The sequence below is a fragment of the Nelusetta ayraudi genome, unplaced genomic scaffold, assembly GCF_046127955.1.
Source record: "Nelusetta ayraudi isolate G7.1 ecotype Tasmania unplaced genomic scaffold, CSIRO-AGI_Nayr_v1 ptg000114l, whole genome shotgun sequence".
In the NCBI taxonomy this organism is placed as follows: domain Eukaryota; kingdom Metazoa; phylum Chordata; class Actinopteri; order Tetraodontiformes; family Monacanthidae; genus Nelusetta; species Nelusetta ayraudi.
In genome coordinates this window covers 176,358-187,500 of record NW_027466164.1, presented here as the reverse complement: position 1 = coordinate 187,500, position 11,143 = coordinate 176,358, and the positions used below count along the sequence as shown (strand labels likewise).

General features: G+C 51.0%; 2 protein-coding genes across 4 annotated transcripts in view; one reads left to right on the top strand and one right to left on the bottom strand.

Annotated features, from left to right (window-relative positions):
• Nucleotides 1-3,718, bottom strand: part of stk24b (serine/threonine kinase 24b (STE20 homolog, yeast)) — an 8,052-nt gene extending 4,334 nt beyond the window's left edge. The window contains exons 1-3 of the mRNA XM_076049308.1: nt 2,845-3,718; nt 587-817; nt 395-451 (exon numbers count right to left, since the gene is read on the bottom strand). Of these exons, the coding sequence (XP_075905423.1) occupies nt 395-451; nt 587-817; nt 2,845-2,886 (330 nt within the window). The 5' untranslated portion in view covers nt 2,887-3,718. The remainder of the gene's footprint in view (nt 1-394; nt 452-586; nt 818-2,844) is intronic.
• A 1,216-nt stretch (nt 3,719-4,934) lies between these two features.
• The window catches only part of LOC142903596 (sodium-driven chloride bicarbonate exchanger-like), a 36,640-nt gene continuing 30,431 nt past the window's right edge, over nt 4,935-11,143 (top strand). For 2 of the 3 annotated variants that reach the window (XM_076049319.1, XM_076049321.1), the window contains exons 1-2: nt 5,078-5,281; nt 6,807-6,836. In XM_076049319.1, the coding sequence (XP_075905434.1) occupies nt 5,234-5,281; nt 6,807-6,836 (78 nt within the window). In that variant the 5' untranslated portion in view covers nt 5,078-5,233. The other variant, XM_076049318.1, reaches the window with a different exon arrangement.

Here is an 11,143-nt window from a genome sequence, read left to right as displayed (position 1 = left end):
TTGTCAAGAATCTCCCAAATTTTTTTTTTTTTTTTTTTTTCCCAAGTGTTTCCCACACAATCTTTGGGAGGAAGAGGAAACGCACGCTCAGCACTTCCTGCGCTGCGCTGCGCTCTAACGGGGACACGCAGCCTGAACTGAGGGAGGCCACCGGAGGCGGTGCAGAGGGTCCTCGCTGCTGCTCGGGAACATTTTCAAAGGATTTCAGGGTATATAATCTGGTGAATTAACGAAGTGCTCACATTTTACTCGTGCGTGAGCGACTCGGCCAGATAATTTCCCGTCGGCGTGCTCGGACGATGAATCACCTCCATCACTCTGGTTGATTGAGAGTCTGATCGGAGGGGGGGGGGGGGGGGGTTTATTTTTCTCTACCACGTCATCTCTTGCTTACCAAATCCAACGCCGAGCCTCCACCGAGATACTCCATGATGATCCATAACTTTGTGTCCTGGAAGAGAAGGGAACACATTTGTCAGTGGTTTTCTGCTCGTGGCTCCGGCCCAAAATATAAGTGGCGCCGCCGACAGCTTTCGGGGCGCGCCGGATTAATCCGCGAGCAGTTTTGCGGGGGCGCGAGTCGCACCTTCAAGTACGAGCCGTAGTACTTGGTGACGAAGGGGCTGTCGCACTGGCTCAGCACCGTGATCTCCTGCTGGATGTCCTCGATCTCGTCCTCGGCCTCCTCCAGGTCGATGATCTTGATGGCCACCACCTTCTGCGTGCGGTTGTCGATGCCCTTGAACACCTCGCCGAACGAGCCCTTGCCGATGCGCTCCAGCTTGGTGAACAGCTCCTCCGGGTCGGCTTTGGCATTCTGGGGAGGAGGACAGTGGTTGTTCCACGTGCTGGGGTGCGTCACCTCGGATCGCTGTTGTCACGCGAGCCGAGCTCCTCGCATGCGCTAAAAGCCAAACGTCCTGCAAACGTCCTGCAAACGTCCTGCTGGTACAATCGTTCAGGACATAAATAACTCCCTCCCCAAACACACCTGCAACTGTACGGAGCTCAACAACTTCAAGACTGCCCTCAAAACCCACCTCTTCAGAAGTGCCTACCCTACCTGAACCCTCCTACCCACCACACCTCCCAGCCCATATTTGCCCTCTCAACCCTGTCTGTTTTTAACTGATATTATTATTATCTATTTTAATCGTTTTTAATCTCTCGCATTGTTTCTATTGTTATTTTACCTGTGAAGCGACTCTGAGCACCTGTAAGAGCGCTTTATAAATAAAAAACATTCATTATTATAAATGATAAACTTAAGACCTCCTGAACTGAAGGCCTATTGCCCTGAGATTACTTAACCACCCGTGAAAAGTCAGAAAACAGTTTTTGCTTCTCGATTTTTGCTCCGTCTGACGCCAGCCAACAATGCGCAAACACACTAATGAGCTAAAGGAAAATCTCGCTGTGTTGCTTTTGAAGCAAGAGAAGAATTCCAACGCTTTCAGAGGCTGCAGGGACGCGGAGAGCCAAACAACCGATCATTAACTTCCTCAATTAATGATTGGATTTTTATCAGTGAAAATGTGTCTCGTGGATACAACCGCATGCCTTATTTCACAGCGCCGTTCTCACTTTGTTAGGGAGGAGGATTAAATTGTACTGGACCGCCGCAGGAAGCAAAGTGTAATGACTTAAATCTCTAGAGGGCGTTAGGCGAGAACCAAAAGAACGGGTGCAAAACCGACCTCGTCGATTTGGAGATGGTAAAATGTAGCCGCCGCCATCATTCACGATCATTCCCAGTGTGTTTCCTGACTCGTTTGGCAGCGCAAACATTTCATTTGGGACTGACACAAACTGAAATGGGACTTTCAGGTTTGAGATAATCTGCTCGCACTCACGACTTTTGCCCCTCACGTTGTATTTTATTTTATTCTTTTACGGTACCAAAGTCCTGCTGGTTTCTGCAGATCTGCATCGGGTTTACAAGCTGCAGATATCGAGTTGGCACGCACGGGGGAAGATAATCTAACGCAGCGTGCAGTTTGCATTAGGGGCAGTTATCTTGTATCGTTATCTTTGCCAACACAATTATCCCCCACGGTCAAAAATCCTAAAGATAGAGAGAGGCTCTTTAATTGCAGGGGGGAAAGAGTATGGGGCTGCTGTGTGCATGGTGTGTTGCACTGCTGGGGAGCTCCGGTGCTAACTGGAGTCAGGGCCAAAACATTAAACAGCATTGAGTGCATTTTCATCCTGCAGTGTCTCCGATTCTGCTCAGAATCCCTCCATCCCACCATGCATCCGTCCATCCCTCCATCCATGCATGCATCCATCCCTCCATGCATCCGTCCATCCATCCATCTTCAATACCTGCTTCTCCCTGCACTCTGGATGTTGGGGGTCTGCTGGAGCCTCTCCCAGCTGTCATAGGGTGAAGGCAGAGTGACACCCTGGACGAGTGGCCACTTCATGACAGGGCCACAACCATTCACACTCACACACACACACACACACACACACACACACACACACACACACACACACACACACACACACAAACACCTACAGATAATTTAGGGTTTCCAATTCACCTTCCATGCATTTTTTTGGAGTGTGGGAGGAAGCCTGCTCAGGATCATCGTGCTAATTCACATTCTGGGTAAACACATCCTGTACTCTGACGTGGGTGATATTCTCATGATCCTCACGCGGGCAAAAAACAACAAATAGGAAGCACTGAGGGGAGCCCCAGGTGGGGATGCAGCCAGCCAGCCAGCCCCCCAGAAAGCCAGCTAGCCCCATACTCCCCCAGCCTGCCAGCAACCGACCCGTGTACATTTTGTCCCGGCGGTGACCTTAACTTTTCCCGGCGTTATGCACTTGGCTCACCTGCATCCCCGGAAGGTTACCCTGAACAGGAGAATGGGCCATGGTGATGCTCAGTGGATTTGGAGCTTCGTCCGTCCACTCTCGGGGTGGTGGTGGTGGTGGTGGTGGTGTCGGTGTCTTGCGATCTCCTCGGGCTTGACTTGTGTTTACGGTTCCGGGCTGCGGCGCTTGGTGGGGGGTTCGGGGGACCCCAATCACCCTCGCCTCCCGAGGACCGCCTCAGTGGCGCTCATGTGCGGATGCAAAACGTCGTCCCGCCGTGGCTCGGTGCGCCTTTTCCCTTGGCCGGAACAACGACCCCCAAGTCATCCAAAAACAGCTGAGCAAGCTGATAGACGGGCTGTTTCTTCTTCTTCTTCTTCTTTGCTGTTGTGGCTAATGCTAACTCCACAGAAATCCGCAGTGGCGCCGCGCTAGCCAGGCGGCTAGGCGCTAACTAGTGCGCACAAAGGGCGATTTTCTTGCACCGGGGACTTTCACCGCCGCCTTCGACGAGGCCGCGTCCGAATCGGCCGACTGTCACTCCACCCGCACGCTTATTTTCTCTCGCTGAGCGATGTTGTCAGCTGGCTAACATGGTTAGCTCGTTAGCTCGCTGGCTAACGCAGCGGACGGGCTGACCAACGTACTGTCAGCGAGCTGCCTCGGAGCGCAATTCGTCTGCATCCCGTGCGGATGTCAGCCACGGAACCGAGCCTCGGAGCCGCGCCGTCTGCTCAACTTCTGCCTTTCTGCTCCGACTGCTTCTGCGGCGGTTCGGTGGCGGGGAACGTTCGCCCGTGTTTGCGTTTCGTCCCTTACTTTGGTCCCGTACTCTCGGCCATCTTGTCGGTGCTGCTGTGTGTGACGCCTGCCTGGCTGGGCGGATCCGGATCCGGATCAACAACAACATCCTGACGGGCTCCCTCGCTCGCTCCGGGAGTCCGTGCCGGGACGATCGAACCAGACGCATGAAATGCTTTGAACTGTACACACAATTCTAATGGAGACGCAGCTTGAGCAGCGTTCGCTTATAGTTGTGTGTGTTGAGCTTCAGACTTTTACAAGTGTCTAAACGCTTAGAAACGTCATCGTTTTACGGTCATTATAAAGTCATAACCTTCCTTTATATTTAAGCCAGATCATTTCTCACTGATTGCATTATTGCAGTTTACCAAGCAAATAAAATTTTTATTTGGCATTATGACCTTGATTTGCTGATAATAATATCGAATCATCTTTTTTTTTTCTCTTCCCCCCAGTGAGTGAACACCACGTAATCTTAAATCCCCGTTGTAAAAAAAATAAAAATAAATACAGCTGCATTGCATGTGTCTCCATTCGCACGACACTATTATAACGGTACAGCACACCTGCGGACAGTTGAAAACAAACGGCGCTTCTAAATTCTAAAGGGGCAATAACTCAAGCAGTGCGGCGCCGCGTGAAAACCAGTTCCTCTCTTCCGCCACTGGAGGGCGCTCGCGTATAAGCACGACCGCCGCCGCCGCCGCATCCTTGTGTAACCCGTTGAGGGAGGAGTGGGGGGGGGGGGGGGGGTGGAAAGGGGCAGCGGCGCCGGTGCACCATTGCGTGCTGCGGAAGGAAACAATGCCGGGACGTGCCGGTGCTTTGGTGCAGATAAACCCAAAACAAAACATTTTTTAATGTACTGTCTATGTCTACTTATTAAACATGGTCGCACAGTAGGCGCTCGCGCGCTGCAGTTGCGAGGGGCCGGTTGGAACCTGTTTGCGCAGCGCGGCGTTTGAGGAAGACCCACATGGTCCTTTTCCGGCCGGCAAGACATGCACGTAAAGGGCACACGCGCGCACACTGTAGCCCATCATTGCCTCCGGAGGTGTTGAGATGCAAAAAAAAAAATAACACCGCTCACCCGCAAACAAACACACACGCACCCTGCAGCGTCCTTTTATTATGTAAATGCGCACTCGATAAATTTTAGATGCGAGCGAGCACACGCCGCGTTTGCGCCTCTCGCTTGCGCGCGCCATCGTCACGGCGGGAAGGAGAGAGGGAGAGAGAGAGAGAGAGAGGAGAAAAACGAGTGCGTGCGTTGGAAAGAACTACCTCCCTCCTCCTCCGTGCGTAAATTATGTAGGGCAGGACGGGAACGCTGCCCGCTCGCGCTACCTCCACTGGGGAAGAAGAAGAAGAAGAAAAAACACAAACCAAGCCGGTGAACGCGAGGGAAGAAAGGAGGAGAAGGAGAAAGAGGAGGAGGTGTGTTCACGGGACAACGACAGGAGGCCACCTCGTCCACAGCCTGCATTTGATCCCCCCTCCCCTCTTTGTATATTATTTTTGACAGAGGCGCTACTAGCGCATCACGACCTGCCTGCCAGTGCGAAGCCGAGGAGGAGCAGCAGCAGCAGCAGCAGCAGCAAAGATGGACATCACGGACCAAGGAGCTCAAATGGAGCCGCTTCTGCCCGCGGTAAAGCTTTTAATTAGGGTGCGCGGTTGTTTTGTGTTTACATCCAGATACATCGGATCGGATTTGGTCCGGATTTGGTCCTTAACGCCGATGTACCGCTGCCGCCGCCGCCGCCGCCGTCATTTTCTCTCTCTCTCTCTCTCTCCCGATGAAATAAAAGCGGGCAGTACTTCAAGCCTGTAAGCTACACGCTGTCTGACACAGCTTGGCGTCCTCTTGATAGCTGCGCAGTATGAACGCGCCAAACCGATCTGCCTGCTGCTTTGTTGTTTTTTTTTTTTTTTTAAAGGCTGGCTATTTGTTATTCCAACCACCCATCCATCTCAGCGCCTCGCGCAGGTTCACCTGACGTGACGATGCACAGCGAGTCACTTCTCATCCCCCTCCGTCTCCCTCCAATCACCACCACCTTCAGCGGCTATATTACATGTGTTGCTGCCCGGCCTGCCATGTTCCTGCTCCAGGGCTCTCCCTCGTACTCAAGTCGCTGCAGGTGCGACGTATATCGCAGCGCCGTGAGCGTCTGATGAGACGCTCATCAGCCGGACGCAACATTTTTTTAAAAAATTTTTTATGCTTGTATGTGGCCGTAATCCAGCCGCTGGTATTTTTTTTTTTTTTTTTTTTTTTTAAATAAGAAGCTGAGACAGGAGGAGGTGATGGGATTCCATGAAAAGGGATGATGATGATCTCGACTTTTGCTACACGTATTATTATCATCCAGTATAGGGCTCAAATGGCATGGCAGCTTGTTTTGTGTGTGTGTGTGTGTGTGTGTGTGTGTGTATCTGCGTGTATCCACTTCATACCAGCCAAGCCACGGCAGAACAATCGAAAACCAACCCCTCTCGACCGTAAGGCCACCTGAAGCCTCCTCCCCCCACTCGTCATTAGCATTCAGGTGAGCCTGTGGGGAGAGGAGAGCCTGCAACGCAAAAAAAAAAAGGAGAGAAGTGAGAGAAAGAGAAGCGTCTGCCTCCTGGCGAACCCTCGCAAGGTGAAATGTGCTCTCATCCCCGCCGCGCAACAGTCAATAGTCTCCCTCTTTTATTTCCTTTGCTGCGTTTGTGTTGGCCTGCTGCGCCGGGACGTGGTTTTCCAGAGCTCGTACGTCAGCTATGCCTCACTGCGCCCCCCCCACCCCCCCCACCCCCTCCAACCACCATACCACCATCCCCCAGCCTGCATCCTCAATGCGGCCTGCCTCCCCCCCCCACCTCCTCACCTCCTCTGTCCCTCCGCCTACACGGCAAGCTAACGGTTGTCATGGTTGCGGTGAGGATGTGCATGGCTATGCGCGCGGCGTTATGGAAATAAAAGTAAGCCAGGTTACCAGGCTCCCCAACGCCTCCCTGCGAGGAACGAACACATCCGAGCGCATCATCAACAAAAACAGCGTTGGTGGTGGTGGTGGTGGTGGGGGGGGGGAGCCGGAGCGTCTGGTACGGCTGTAAAAATGTCACTGTTGTCGTGTGGTTGACCAATCTTCTCTCTCTCTCTGTCTCTCCTCTCCTCCGACCTGCAGCAACAAAGTTCCCAGGAAAGCAAAGACGTGGTGAGTACAGTCAATCCCCCTCTTGCCTCACGCGCCCGCCGGAGAAATGTCAGTGCGCGGCGGCGGCGGCGGCGGCTGGATTTAATAGACTAAAAGAAAAAGCCGGAGATCAATACGCAGGCATGGGAAAACGCTGGCAAAACCGTGAGTGTGCGAGGAAGGAAAGGTCATTGGAAATAAACCGGAGGCAAGTCGGAATAACAAAGGGAAAGACTTGTGGAGAAATAAAATCTTTATTTATAGCGCCATGAAACAAACTCTGTGTTGGAAAGGCTGTGACGATAATGATAAACACAATCAGGTCGTCATGTGCCTGCGCAAGTGTTTCTGTAGCTCTCCTCAAGTCGGACCCCTTCCAACAAAGTACCCAACATCTTTGAAATAGTAGTTAGATAGATAGATAGATAGATAGGAACTTTAGGTTATAAAAGTGACAATGTCCAGTGGTACTGAGGCTTTTAAGTAAAAGCACCGGGCAGGAGTCACCACCCCCCACCCCCCCCGTAACTTCCAATCAATCATCACGCAAGTTTTGATATTTGCCCTGTGAACCTTGAAGTACTTTTGATATCCCTGATGCTCTGCTAAGGTTCCTTTTGATGAAATATTTAAGTGTAGCGCAGAGTTGTTTTATTGCTGCCGACTGCAAGGAAACAATTGAAATGTTTCTTTATTCATTACGGAACTAATGAAATAGTAAAGGAGCTACGTGCGGCGGCTCTGCTCTGCTCTCCTGATGGCCCTGGCGGGAGAAGCGCCACCGCATATTGCTCTTAATCCGTCACGTCCATAATTTATAATCTGCATGAGCGGCCGTGTTTGGCTAGCGTCTTTAATTAGCCGGCTTCGCGCCGCAGCAGATGCAGCCTGTTTGCTGCTGGTTGGTGCGGGGTGGTGTGGTGGTGGTGGTGGTGGTGGGGGGGTCGGGTGCATGCACGCACACACGCAGGCAGGCAGGCAACCAAGTTTGCAGTGCGAGTTTTGTTGCGTGCACGGCGGCGCCTCCTCTGACCAAATCTGACCAAATTATGCAACCGCAGGCCGAGAGCCAGTCGGAGGAGAACAGTGCACAGTTTCTGTGCACGGTCACCGAGTCTGTCTGGGGTTTTGTCACTCCGGTGGCTTTCAACCTGCGACTAATCCCAGATTATTGTTGCTCTTGCACTTGGTTCTGACACTGATCGTCGAGATGAATCGGTGACATTATTTTGCCGCGTGGTGCAAAGTGTATCCAGACCTCTGTTGCCTCTTGTCGAAGGAGCAGGGTGTAAGTTTCGTTCAAGTTCGCTGCATGTTTTGTTTTCTCCCCCCTCCAAGCTGGCTGCTTTTTAAAGGGGACCTTGTATGACCATTTCCAGGTTGACTATATTCATTTTGCTGCTCTGCTTCCAACAATACAGCACCATTGTTTGGTCGAAAAGAAAACCTCCGGATTGCTCTGTGCAGGCCTTACAAAACAAACGCTTCTCTCACTCGGCTGTTATCAAATAGAATAGAATAGAATAGAATAGAAAGCCTTTATTTATCCCACATTGGGGAAAGTTACATAATTACAGCAACATGTACGAAGAGAATAACATATATATGTATGTATGTATGTATGTGTGTACATATATATATGCATATATATATATATATATATATATATATATATATATATACATATATATATATATATATATATATATGCATATATATATATATATATATATATATATGCATATATACATACATATATATGTATATATCTATATAAAGAAATAAAGAAATCAAGCAGGCTCCCACCTCGCTCCCCCAACAGCTCCCGCCTTAGAACAACCCCAACTCCTTACAACTGGCCAGTTGTCACTGCTAACACTAGCTAACAGGGAGGATGGCTACTAGCTAGAGTGACGCCGCACCCACATGAAAAAGAAAACAGTCTGCAGAGGCGCTGCTATGATCATCAGCCCGACTTGTGATGTAGAAAGTGGAGCAAAATCCCGATGTCTCGCTTCAGCGCGACGGCGTGGACGGAGACACTGCCCACCTGGAAATGTGCGAGTCGCACAGGTCGCGTTACCCGAATATTTTCAGTCATTGACATTTTATTTATTTAATTATTTATTTATTTATTTATTTATTTATTTATTTATTTATTTAACAGTGACGGAAAAATCTGACGGCCATCTGTCATTTTGACAGATTGCAATTCACACCCCTGACCACTTGGTGGCAACTTGTGGCGCTTGTAATTGCAGTATCCAGTATGGCAGTAGAGCGCAGATTCAGCCTGCAGAGCAACATGAAAACAGCCACGAGGAGTCGTCTGTCCGAGGCAAACTCAGAAGTCATATTTCATTGCGTTCATATGTCGCCACTGATGCCACAGTCAGTTGGTTTTGTCACTGCGTGCGGAGAAAAAGATGTGGTTTGGATTTTCTGTTTGGCTACTTTGGACTGAATATCATTTAGAAATGAATGAAAATGAAATGCTATTGAATACGTCCTTCTTATCATTTAGAAAGTTAAAGTCATGGGTAAAAATAGATTATGACCAAATTCTTGTGACCCTGTCAGTCATAATGACAGACAACGTAGAAGTCTAGCGCCACCTCTGGCGAGTCGTCCTTTTTCTGCACCTGCTGTGTTAGCTAGCTTGCTACAAATGCACAAAGACACCGTAAAGGGCTTCGACAGGCAGTTTTATTCCCTCCATAGCATTGCCTTTGTAACGGCGCTATGATGCTCCAGCATTGGCAGCACCAAACCCAATCAGTGTGTGTGTGCGTTGACGCAACCTGCGATGTGTTTTCTGTTGTCTGTGTGCGTCGGCCGCCTGTCAAAAAGCTGCAGACAGAGCCCTGAACTCTGGCCGGAGAATCAGACCCACTGATGGCTGATGGGTTCGCGCTCCTCATTATCGCAACACAAGTGCGGGCCCGGTGCCCGGTCAAGCCTCGCCCATTGGTCGGCGTGGTCGGGGGTTAGGGTGGGGGAGCAGGAAGTGAGAGACTGGAGAGCACCAGGTCACCGTTTGATTCGCTGCTTCTAGCTGCGCAGGGTGAAACAAAACCAAAACCAAAAAACACTGCAGCGCTCCTTTCTCTGGTTAATTATAGCATCGTCAGTGGAGACGAGGAGGACGAGACGGCTGAGAAGCTGCGAGGTGAGAGAGTGTGATTGGCTGGGTGGAGAGAAAAGAGGGGAAAGAGACGTAAAAATAAGTTGCCGCTGACGCGGATGTGGGTTTTTTTTTCCCTCCCTCTCCTCCTGGCGCGTTATTATTATCATCAAAAGCCAACAAAGCAAAGCAAGCCATGCTTCTCACTCAATTTTACTCACTCCATTTTTATTAATTTTGCGTCCATAAATTTTCTTTCTATATTATTTTATGTTCAGGAATTGCGTAATAGCACTTTCACCTTCAAGTTTGCCTATTTGAAATAACAGCAAACAAACCTGAAGAAGGAGATATGTCAGGATTTTGACTTTCATCTCAAAAATAGTTGCCTCTCGCCTCCCGGGGATCCGTCCCAGAACGCTCCTGCCTCCGTCACGGACTCGTGCTCCCCTGGCTGGGCCGAGCTGGGCCGCGCACGTGCGCGTGCACGCACGATACGCGCGAAGAGGGCGCCGCTGACCTCGCCGCCTCGCCTGCGGTGACGGGAGCGGGCAGAGAGCTCGGAGGAGGGGAGGCTCAGCCGCACGGCATCGCTGATGTCAGAGCGTTAATCTCCCAGCGAGGGGAGGAGGAGGAGGAGGAGCGGGGGAGGAGGAGTGATTGGCGGATGGACGTATGTCAGAAGAATTTTGACGCTGCCAGAGGGAGACGAGCCCGAGCCGCCCTGCTTCCTGTTCGCACGCTTCGTGGGGTTTTTTATTTTTGCGCGGCTCCCGAGGCTGCCGCAACACACTCCGGGATGGGAAGAGTGGCCGAGGAGGTGTGAAGGCTGAGAGTGGGAGGAGGAGGAGGAGGAAGAGGAAGAGGAGAGGGCAGAGGAGCCCCACTAGCTGGCTTTTTCCCCCTTCTTCTTCTTCTCTTTCCTTCTTCCTCGCCGGAGCGGGACTCGGAGAGCTTCGCTCTCTCTCGCCTCGTCACGTCAGAGTAGGGGTCTCGGCGGGCATCAACCCCCCGCCTCCCTTACTGACCTCACAGGAAGTGCACCATGCTCTCCGTGGACCAAAGTACGGGATTTGTTTACCAGGTAGGTTTCACTCGGAACGGAATCGGGATCTCAGATCGAAATGGAAACAGTCGGGCTGCTCTCTCTGTGATCGGCGATCCAGTCGTCATTCCAGATTCATTTGGACAATGAAAACCAGTT